Here is a 12110-nt window from a genome sequence, read left to right as displayed (position 1 = left end):
TGTTTTTAAGTGTCCAGTGCTTCGGACTAGACAACTAAATAAAACTTAATCCCTGACCCCCACTGACCTTTCCTAATTGAACAAAAAACTTTATTATGAATAATCACACAACCCAGTCATATAGTACAGCAGAGTAGAAAGAAGATTGTCTTGGAGTTGTGAGTCTAATCCCCAGCTCTACCATTCTATCTCCTCATCGCTATATGAATTATAGCAAATCATTTTACCTCTCTGGCTCTTACGTATGACACCTGTAAAATGGTTTGCCAAGGTAGGTGGCCCTTGAGCTCTGGGAACTTGGACTCACTTTGCTGACTAGTTGTCTAGTCCGAAGCACTGGACACTTAAAAACATTTAATTTCTTAATCCCTCAGTAAACAACCTGGTGTAGTGAATGGAGCCATCCCCTAGAGGAAGTGGACAAAGGATGAGACCTTGAACCCTCAATACCCAGGTTCACATCTTGGCTCCATCATTTACATCTTATAGGCCTCTGTTAAGTCACTTAATCTTTTTTGGATCTCAGTTTCCTTATCTGAAATGTAGGATTAACAATTAACAGTCTTGGGGCACCTGGGTGGCTTAGTCGATTAAGCATCTGCCTTTGGCTCAGGTCGTGATCCTGGGGTTCTGGGATCGAGGCCCATGGTGGACTCTCCACTCAGTGGGGAGCCTGCTTCTCTCTCTCTCTCTGCCTACCTCTCCCCCGCTTGTGCACTTTCTCTCTCTGTCATGTAAATAAATAAAATCTTAAAAAACAAAAAATCTTACTTTACAAAGTTGTAAGGAATAGGGTGTATGTGAAAAGACTTAGCACTTAGCAGGCACTTGGTAGTTAATCAATAAATGTTAGTTACATAGCAACCTCATTGTTTAAATGGATTGTTCTCTTTTTCTAAATTATTAAGAGTCCATTTTCAATTCTATAGTCTCTCCAGAGACCTGGGTGCATGGTATATGTCCTTTCCTCCTGGTAGGATGTTTAAAAATCACATTCAGAAACTAAATTATTCTCAGGGAATTAGGCCAAAAAGGTCGAGGGAGATGGAAAGCATCAAGGCTATTGAGCAGATTACCTGGACATAGTTAATGACCCTATAAGATAGGGACGCCTGAGTGTCTCAGCGGTTGAGCATCTGCCTTTGGCTCAGGACAAGATCCCAGGTCCAGGGATTGAGTCCCACATTAGGTTCCCTGAAAGGAGCCTGCTTCTCTCTCTGCCTATGTCTCTGCCTCTCTCTCATGAATAAATAAATCTTTAAAAAAAATGACCCTATAAGATTAACTGAAAAAAGAGTTAGAAAGAGAAACAAGAAATGAACTGTTGAGGTAAAGAGAAAGGGCCATGTAATTTTTATTCACTGGGCAGCTGGGGAGGACTCACAGGGGTGTTATTTGCACTAAGCTGTGAAGATTGAGTAGTATGTTGACTCTTGGGAAGTGGAGGGTTAGTCGGTGTTCCAGGCTAGATGAGCAATATAGATAAAGGTTCAAAGTTGAGAAAGTCGAATGGAAGATAAATGTTGTGGCTAAAATAACAGGGGGGGGGGGCGGGAATATGGAGAAAAACAAGACTGGAAAGGTAGTGGACCAGGGTGCACGATCTGTTACTGCTCAAAAGCCCCTTGGCTTTGTCCAGGACTACCTTGTCTTGGAGTACAAGTTTCCTTTCCTGTTCTCACACCCACAGGATGTCCAGATCCCCATCCCTCTGTTCAGGAGGCCTTCTGGGTATCAGGAGTTGTTGAATGGCGAGCTCTCCATGGGTGATGATTCAGCTGAGGGTACCTGAGCTCAGGAACACCCCCCCCATCTTTCCCCCACACCCCCATTTTCTTCCTCTCTGCTCCCTGACCCTCTGTCATGGAAGGTTCTTTTTCCTACCAGTATCAGAGCCACTGAGAGCAAACTGTATCTTTTTCAGTTAAGTTAGATAACAGCATATCCTCTCAGTGGGATGGGTACACCAAGAGAGGACCCCCTTACTGCTGGCTGGGGCAGTAGGCTCCCAGCTAGTGGCCTGGGGAACAGAGCAGAGATTGGATTTCAGTCCCCACTTGCCTGTTTGGCTGGGCACCTCTGAGCAAGGTGGAATCTATGCAACCATGCCAGACAACTCTGCCCACTACGAGCAAGCCCTTGGTCCTCCTCTGTTGCCACTCCATGCATGCTTTCCCTTCACACCTCCTAAGCACAGTCATATCTAGTCTCTTGGGTGGGAAGCAGCCCTGCCAGCATGCCTGGGGTAATCTTTCCAGGTATGCATGTAAATACTTTTTGAAGAGTTTTTGTTTTTGCTTCATCATGGACTAGGGAAGGAAAATGGCTCTCCAGGAACAAGTGAAAGGAGAGAAAACATAGGTTAATGCTCCTAGATATAACTCAATTCCAGTGGTATGGAGTTAGAGCAAGGAGACCACTGAATAACGTGCTAAGGCATAGTTCAAACAGTGGTGAATCAATGAGGATTTTTTAGAATGGACAAAAATACTTCAATATTTGTCTTGGTGACCCAGATCCCTCCAAATGGTGACAGATATTAACTAGGCTTATTGTGGTGATCATTTTGCAATATATACACATACATGAATCACATCATACACCTGAAACTCATATAGTTATATATCCATTATACTTCAGTTAAAAACAGGTTGGGGGAGGCACCTGGGTGGCTCAGTTGGTTAAGCATCTGACTTTGGCTCAGGTCATGATCCCAGGGTTCTGGGATCAAGCCCCATGTCAGGCTCCCTGCTCAATAGAGAGCCTGCTTCTCCCTCTCCTTCTGCCTCTCCCTGCTGTTCATGCTCCCTCTCTCTCACACACACACTCTCTCTCCTCTCTCTCTATCTCAAATAAATAAATAAAATCTTAAAAAAAAAAGAGTCAGATCAAGTATTCTCTCCTCTCCAAAGACCTAGTCTGATTTCTGAGTCTTTGTAACACTCTATAACTGTGAGACTCAAATGATATTGTACGATACTTTTGTTTTATGGGTCTGTCTTTCCCATCACAAGACTTGGTTCATGAGGGCAAGGAGGTTCACTGCTCATCTTCACATCACCTGATGCAGTCCCACAGGCAGGAGACACTCACTCTTTATTATAATGAATGAGTGAGTGCCTTTCAGCGAGAGGGTATGTCAGAGGTCACATCTGTTTTTTGTTCACTATTACATACTTGGTGGCTGGCATAATTCTTAGCCTATAGAAAGTGTTAAGCAAGTATTTTTGGAAGGAGGGAAGGGAGGAAGGAAGGATTGAAGGAAAGAAAGGAGAGGAAAATAAGTATAAAAGTGAATTTGAGAAAGCAAAAACCAAACCGTGGAAGTAAGGACATCACTTAAGAAGTGACTATGGCGGGATCCCTGGGTGGCGCAGCGGTTTGGCGCCTGCCGCCGGCCCAGGGCGCGATCCTGGAGACCCGGGATCGAATCCCATGTCAGGCTCCGGGTGCATGGAGCCTGCTTCTCCCTCTGCCTGTGTCTCTGCCTCTCTCTCTCTCTCTCTCTGTGTGACTATCATAAATAAATAAAAATTTAAAAAAAAAGATTTTAAAAAAGAAGTGACTATGGCAACAGAAGTGAACAAAGATGAGGGGGTGAACCAGATGGTGGCGGGGGCAGGGGGAGGTGTGCAGAAGGAAGGGGCCTGAAGTCACATCACCTCTCCTCTCCTATCAGTGCCCACAAATTATAGGAAATCTATACTTATAATAAATATATTATAAACAAGTCATACATTTATATATTATAAATAAATACAAATATAAAATAGATATAAATATATATAAATACTTAATACCTATATACAAACACATACATATTTTTATTATACTTTTTTAAAGAAGTGAGGCTATAACTGCCTTTGAAAGCCAGAAGGAGATCTTTGTGGACCAGAAACTGTGGAAAACCCCTGAGACAATGAAAGCAGTTAGAACTGAAGAGGGAAGACCCACAACAGAGGACTCTTTGAAAGAATAAGGACAAGTGCTTTCCTAAAGGGTGGGGAGAAGTCTGGTGGGATCCTGCAGAAGTTCCACAGTGGGAGCAGTCACACTTAACCGTGTGACATAACAGTTAATCATTACACATAAGAATAAAATAGGTGTTAAAAATGTGAGCATAACTGCTGTGAAAACAGAAATATAATCTATAATCTCAGGTTCAGTGTAGAAGAAACAAGGACTGTAGAGAAACCTCATCAACCCAACAAAACGGGGAAGAAAGAAACAAAAAGCATTCATGGAAATAGAAAAAAAAGTACAAGATGATTAGAAATTCAGTGCTAGAGATATACACTTGGTTCAATAGGTCATAGTCAGCTGCTTGGCCCACTTTACAAAAACGATATATTGTTACTGTTCATCCTTAAGGGTAGAGGCAGATGGTTATTGTGAAGACCAGGTTCAAAAGGATATTTGTGTCTGTTTTCCAGAAAGAAAGAAAAATTAAGAGGAGGGGGTAGTCCATTCAGTTAACACCATAACTGACTGTCAAAACAAACTAACACAAAGAAATACACAGTAATGAGGAGTGGGGAGAGGAAAGGAGTCTGTCAAACTCACATAAGAATTCATGATCTCTGAGGGGCACCTGGATGACTCAGTGGTTGAGTGTCTGCCTTCGGCTCAGGTCGTGACCCCAGGATCCTGGGATCGAGTCCCACATCGGGCTCCCTGCGGGGAGCCTGCTTCTCCTCTGCCTATGTCTCTGCCTCTCTGTGTTTCTCATGAATAAATAAATTTTTAAAATCTTTAAAAAAAAAAAGAATTCATGATCCTCAGGAAAAAAAAATGCAGAATGCATGATCCCTACATCATGAAGAGTTCTCATAAATAACAAGAAATACCTGGATAGCCCAAAATAACAGAGCAAAGGAGAGAAGCAGACTGACTATTCACAATGAAGTGCAAATGTTCATTCAATATAGAAAAAGATGTTTGACTTTACTTATCATGAAACATGCAAGCAAGGAAGTAAGACCTTCTCTGGACAAAGGGCTAGAGCCGTGAGCAATAGTCAACATCCTTACTGCAAGGCTCTGGAGAAAAGAGTGTTGTTCCCAGACACAGCTGAGAGGAGCAGAAATAAGTAAAGCTTTCTGCAGGACAGCCTGGTGATGCACATCACCATTCAGATGTGGAGGCCCTTTGACCCAGCAATTCCACTTCCCCCATTCATCCCAGAGACAGACAGGGCCAGTGTGTGTTTTCCAGTGCATGTTATGTAACCAATTCATCAAAAGGTCAGTTGTGGTGCATCAGTACTATGGAATGCTAGGCTACTATTAAAAAAATGAGTAAATAAAAAATAAAAAATAATACATATTAAATAAATAAATAAATAAATAAATAAATAAATAAATAAATAAAAAGATGAGGGGCACCTGAGTGACTCAGTTGGTTAAGTGTCTGCCTTGGGCTCAGGTCATGATCTCAGGGTTCTGGGATAGAGCCCCATGTTGGCTCCCTGCTCAGCGGGGAGTGTGTTTATCCCTTCCCCTCTGCCCCTCCCTCTGCTTGTGTGTGCTCTTTCTCAAATAAGTTTTTTAAAAAAGGTAAATGTGGGATCCCTAGGTGGCGCAGCGGTTTGGCACCTGCCTTTGGCCCAGGGCGCGATCCTGGAGACCCGGGATCGAATCCCACATCGGGCTCCCGGTGCATGGAGCCTGCTTCTCCCTCTGCCTGTGTCTCTGCCTCTCTCTCTCTCTGTGACTATCATAAATAAATAAAAATTAAAAAATAAATAAATAAGGTAAATGTACTCATATTTAGTAAGTAGTGAAAATATGTAAAATGCAAACAACGTATTAGTAAATCAAAATAAGGTTCTAAAACACAGTCTACACTCTGAACCTACTGACCCGAAATTGTGTGTACACAGCAAGCTATAATGGTGGCTACCTCTGATGATTTTAACTTTACTTCTATATATCTTCCTATATTACTTAAGATATCTATATGAATGTGTGTTGACTTAATCAGACAAAAAGTAGTGTTGTTTTCATTTTGGAAAAACATGTTATTTATTTATTTATTCATGAGAGACAGAGAAAGGCAGAGGCATAGGCAGAGGGAGAAGCAGGCTTTCTGTGGAGAGCCCAATGCAGGACTTGATCCTGGGACCACAGGATCACGACCTGAGCCAAAGGCAGATGCTCAACCACTGAGCCACCCAGGTGCCCCTGAACAGACCTCTTTTAGTGGCCTTTCTCTTGTATGGTTTTACTATTCAGCTTTAGGAGTTCTAGATTGAGACTTTATATCCAAGAGTAGAAACAATGATTGAATAAGATGTTTGACTCTGACTTGATTTCTCCATTAATAAATGGGCCAAATTTGCTTTGTCAATTAGTATCTTCTAAGATGATCTTCTAAGACTTATGCATACTAAGTAATTTGCAATGTAGCCCCTTGACATGTATGTTGTAATCAGTGTTCTTTTTCCCCCCGCATTCAGATGTATCAGAACATGGATGGCCATGTTTCAGACCGTCCCTCCGTCTACCAAAACAGGCGACCTTACAGCAGGGAGGTGGATTCAGGGCTACTCGCTCCACAGGCTCATGTTGAAGAGTCCTAGAGAAACAATGTAGTCTGAAGGACTTCCTCCCTTCCACTCCCACTTTAAACAGGCTATAGATCACCAAACAGGATTAATTTCATCACCAAAAGAAAGTATATTCTCAACTGCTGCTTTGCTGGACTTTTCTCTAGAAGCTCTCTGTATTTACTCTTGTTTTCAAAGGAACTTTTGTAAAAACAAATCATCCTTTGCACAAGGCAGGAAGAGCTGATAATTAACTTTACTGGAGCATCTACCTACATCCAAAGGCCTTCTTAGGCTGGCTTGAGTGAAAATTGTGTACCTGAGGTATAGTATATTCTTGTAAATATATAAAACAAAAGCATTTTGCTAAGGAGAAGCTGATATGATTTTTTAAATCTATGTTTTAAAATAATATGTAACTTTTTCAGCTATTTAGTGATCTATTTTATGAACGGAAATAAAAATCTCTTCTATAGAAATGTTTGTCACTGGATTGTTTACATGATATATTTAGGGCAAGACTTAATGGGAGGGCAGGAACCTAATGAAATTATGTGCAATGATTTGTTTGTGCACGTGTATTTTTTTCCTACTGAGGTCCATCCTTCCGTCGGATTCTTAAAAGGATCTCTGTCTCCTGCCTCCAGACCAGAGCAGAACAGCTGATGGCTGCTTGCTACTCTGCAGCACTCTCTGGATTCAGCCTCCCTCGTCCTTTGAAGCTTTGCTCCCTCCCTCCCACAGGCTTATAAAGTTGGACTTATCCTCATCTTTACATTTCTTGGTGAAGAGCTTAGCGAAGGTCTGCCTTTGCTTGCACTCCCTTCCAGGTCCATGGTTAAGAGCCCTGAAGCCAGTCTGCCTGGATTTGAATTCTCTTTCTAACACTGTTTAGTTGTGTAACGTTGGGCAAGTAACTGAATTAGTTTGGGCCTCAGTTTCCTCTTCTGGAAGATGGAATAATAATGGGTGCCATCTATCTTACAGAGTTGTTGTAAGAATTAAATGGACCACATATAATATATATATATATATATATATATATATATATATATGTTATAAAAATAACCAGAAACAGATGGTCCCCAACATACGGTGGTTCAACTTAAGATTTTTCTACTTCACGATGGTGCAAAAAGGACACACATTCTGTGGAAACCATTCTTTGAATTTTGAATTTAGATCATTTCCGGGCTAGCAATATGCAATACGACTGCCTCTGGTGATGCTGGGCAGTGGCAGCTCCCAGTTAGCCATGGGATCACAGGGTGAAAAACCAAAACACTGACCACCATGGTTTACCCATTTATCTATCCCATTTTTCACTTTCAGTACAGTATCCAATACATTACGTGAGATATTCAACACTTTATTATAAAATAGGCTTTGTGTTGGATGATTTTGCTCCAACTGGAGGCTGACATCCGTATTTTGAACACATTTGAGGGGGGCTAGGTTAAGCCGTGATCGATGAGTTGGTATGTTAAACGCATTTCAACCTATATTTTCAACCTACTATGGGCTCACTGGGACATAACCCCATCGCAAATTGAGGAAGGTCTATCTATATTACATAAACATATAGATTGCTTAGATCAGTGCCTGGTCCATAAATGTCACCTAATTTGTCATTTGCACTTCCCTTTCTGGTTTTTTTTTTTTAACAATTAGTTTTTAATTAATTATTTATTTATTTATGATAGTCACACACACACAGAGAGAGAGAGAGAGAGAGGCAGAAACACAGGCAGAGGGAGAAGCAGGCTCCATGCACCGGGAGCCCGACGTGGGACTCGATCCCGGGTCTCCAGGATCAGGCCCTGGGCCAAAGGCAGGCGCTAAACCACTGCGCCACCCAGGGATCCCCCCTTTCTGGTTTTTATCTTTTACTTGAGACCAGGGCACCATAACCTCACTTAGATTATACAAATCCATTCTTTACCTAACCTCTTCTCCCAATCTCTGGGCCATCCAACATTTTCTCTGGCCACAGATAGATTTGTCTTCCTAAAGTATTGCTGTGGACATACCACTTCTGGCTGGAGCACATCCGGTGACTCTCGGTGTCTATCAGCTAAAGCCAAATTCTCTTGCCAGCATCCATGCCCACCACGACTGGGCTCCCCTGCATTTCTCAGCATCAGACTACATAACGCCATCTGTCTCTGTTGCCAAAACCATCTACTGGTGTTCAGTGGGTAAGTCTTGGGCATCCCCACCTGGTTCTTTTCTTCACCCTCCACCTTCCTGGGATGCTTCTTTCTATTTAAGTAAGCCCTTGCTTCGTGGCCAGAGCTCTATCTTACACTTCAGGTCTTTCTTAGCTCCACCAGCCGCTAGTGCTGGCTTCCTCCATTGAAATCTGCAGCCTCCTTGTCCATACCACCCAGCTGGCTCGTAATATAAACATTCTTTATTTTCACTTGGATTTTTTTTTTAAGCAACAGAAATGTATTATCTCACAGTTCTATAGTTGAGCAGTTCAGCAAATGTCCTTCTGGGCTAAAATTCAGGGCATTCCTTTCTGGAGGCTCCAGTGGAGAATCTGTTTCCTCGCCTGTTCCAACTTCTAGAGGCTACTAGAATTCTTTGGCTGGTGGTCCCCCTTCTTCCATCTGTGTAGCCAACAATGTTGCGTCTCTCCAACCATTTTTCTGCAACCACATCTCCCTCTGATTGTGAACTCAGCTGAGGCTGGTTCTCTGATTTTAAGGATTATGTCTTTTCACTCGGATTTTTAGAATTTTGTAAATAGATAACAATTTATTCCAAGTTGTAAGTCTAATTCCTATTTATGTATACAGTCAAGACACACAAAATACATATATTCAATTATTATTTTACTCACTCAAGCTAAAGTATAAAATATGCTTGGTGTTAAAAGATTCAAAGAGTTTTAAATTTTTACTTATAGTAATAAGTGAAATTTCCCCTTTATGTACCCAACCCAAATCCCAAATTGCTTCTTCAGAGGAAATGTTAAAGTTTCAGGTATATTTCTCCTATCTTCTTAATTAAATATACTTAAGTGGGACACCTGGATGGCTCAGTGGTTGAGCATCTGCCTTCAACTCAGGGCGTGATCCTGGGGTTCTGGTATCAAGTCCTACATCAGGCTCCCAACAGGGAGCCTGCTTCTTCTCCCTCTGCCTGCGTCTCTGCCTCTCTCCTGTGTCTCTCATGAATGAATAAATAAATAAAATATCTAAAAAATAAATATTCTGGGAAAGGTCCCAGGCCTGGACTGAGTGCTGGCATCATGGAGCTACTGGATCGGTTGGAAATGGCAGAGGTGGAGGAGACATTGAAGCGACTTCAGAGCCAGAAGAGAGTACAGGTCATCATGGTGGTGAACACAGAAGGCATTCCATCAAGAGCACCATGGACAATCCCACTACCACACAGTATGCCAACCTCATGCACAACTTCATCTTGAAGGCCCGGAGCACCATACGTGAAATTGACCCCCAGAATGACCTCACCTTCCTTCAAATTTGCTCCAAGAAAAATGAAATTATGATTGCACCAGATAAAAACTATTTCCTGATTGTGATTCAGGATCCAACTGAATAAGCCACTCTCTTGGCTTCCTGCGTCATTCCTTAATGCAATAGCCCCTAAGAGTGATAATATTAATCATGTCAACCACCTGGCAGGTGGAAATCACCTTAGAGCCTACTTAGACTGATCCAGTGCCCAAAGTCATCCCTCTGTTGTCCAGTCACCCTTGAATTCTTAGGAGGACCTTCTTCCTCACCTCCAGATTTTGGAGCAAGAGCCTTGAGCAGCCCACACACCCTGCTTCCTTCCATCTGACCTTCAGTTCACTTTGTCACCCTTGGAAACGTCTGTTTTTCTTTAACTAAAAATAACTAAAATGCTTATAAATAAATACATAAATAAATACATAAATAAATATTCTTAAGTGCTTATGTTACATGAATTTACATAAACACCCCACACACAGTAGTCTTTGTTTTTTACATAAGGGATTATACACTAGCCATATTGTCAAATGTGTTTTTGTTCTTAGCCATGTGTGAGGACTTTCCCAACTATAAATGTTTGTGAGGCACTTGTGATTAGTTAAGCATTGTGTTAAGAATGATATAGGTATTCTCTCATTTAATTTTCACAACTGCTTTATGAAGTAGGTACTAATGTGATACTAATTTTTTCTGGAGAAATTGAAACTTAATTTAACTTGTGGTCTCCAAGCCCCTGTTAACATTTATCTTGTGGTTATTCTTGGGTTCAACTATTATTTTATCTTATTTATTTATTTATTTATTTATTTATTTATTTATTTTTAATTGTGGTAAAAAAAAAACCCAACACATCATACAAAACTTATCATCTTATCCATTTTAAGTGTACAGTTCAGTAACCTTCAGGATATTCACATTGTTGTGCAACCAATCTCCAGAGCTTTTTCATCTTGTAAATCTGAAACTTTGTCCTCCCTTGAGCCCTGGTAACCATCATTCTACTTACTATCTCTATCGATTTGACTACCTCATGTAAGTGGAATTATATAATATTTGTCTTTTTGAGACTTATTTCACTTAGCATAATGCCCTCATGGTTCATCCATGTTGTGATATGCTACAGTTTATATTCCCTTTTTAAAAAAATGCTGAATAATATTTCACAGTATGTATATACATTGCTTATTCATTTATCCATTGATGAGCATTTAGTTTGCTCCCACCTCTTGCCTATTGTCAATAATGCTGCTATGAACATGGGGGTACAAATACCTCTTTTTAGAACTTGCTTTCAGTTTTTTTTTGTATATTTTTGTATGCTTTTGTAGAGAAGTAGGATTGCTAAATCAAATGGTAATTCTATTTTTAAGTTTTTGTTGTATTATTTTTAAAGGCTCTGGTATAGTGATCATGTGTTTCTTTGGCCATCCAGCATCAATTCCCATTTCTTTCAGTAACAGCACTGTGATTTGAAGCATTACTTCTTCCTACGGTATGCAGTGGAGTGGGACTTCAGTAGAGGGGTTTGCCTTCTAGCCAAGGAGGGTCTGAGCCAGCCAGGCGCTCCAAAAATAAAATCTTAAAAAAAAAAAGTATAGTATGTCAGAGACACAACCCGATCCAAATGAAAACTGGATCTGTGGTAAGAGCTGGGCTTAACAGAGTCTAATTTTGTTTCCCCCAATAAGGTTTTTAAATGCTTTCTTTCCTCAGAGAATATTGCCTTTTAAATATAACATTTGGTATTTACAAAAGTTATGTTAAAGAGTTTTAATGAACACCTGGGAACCCATTATCCCATCCAACCCAAAAAGCTTTAAATATCATCAGTGTAAAAATGAGTAAATAGTAATAATTGTATATTCACCTCACACATCATTGAAATGAAATGATCCATGTAACACCATGAGTGAATCTTAGAAGCATGATGTTGACTTTATTTTAAAAGAAAGAAGGAACTGGAAGTCTATACAGAATATGATGCCACTTTTATAAAGCTCACGAATAAGAGAATATTGGTTTTCAAGGAAATTGTATTCTTTGCTTCCTTTGATATTACATCAGCAAGGGGAGTA

At 40.7% G+C, this 12110-nt stretch overlaps 1 protein-coding gene and 1 pseudogene across 1 annotated transcript in view; both read left to right on the top strand.

Moving 5' to 3' along the window:
* The window catches only part of FLT3 (fms related receptor tyrosine kinase 3), a 75417-nt gene extending 68440 nt beyond the window's left edge, over positions 1–6977 (top strand). Inside the window, exon 24 of the mRNA XM_055317367.1 lies at positions 6458–6977. Within this exon, the coding sequence (XP_055173342.1) occupies positions 6458–6580 (123 nt within the window). The 3' untranslated portion in view covers positions 6581–6977. The remainder of the gene's footprint in view (positions 1–6457) is intronic.
* A 2853-nt stretch (positions 6978–9830) lies between these two features.
* Positions 9831–10120, top strand: LOC129504655 (dynein light chain roadblock-type 1-like; annotated as a pseudogene).
* The last annotated feature ends 1990 nt before the right edge of the window (positions 10121–12110 follow it).

This window comes from Nyctereutes procyonoides, unplaced genomic scaffold (genome assembly GCF_905146905.1).
Source record: "Nyctereutes procyonoides isolate TBG_1078 unplaced genomic scaffold, NYPRO_anot_genome, whole genome shotgun sequence".
Lineage (NCBI taxonomy): Eukaryota > Metazoa > Chordata > Mammalia > Carnivora > Canidae > Nyctereutes > Nyctereutes procyonoides.
This window is presented reverse-complemented; position numbering and strand designations above follow the sequence as displayed.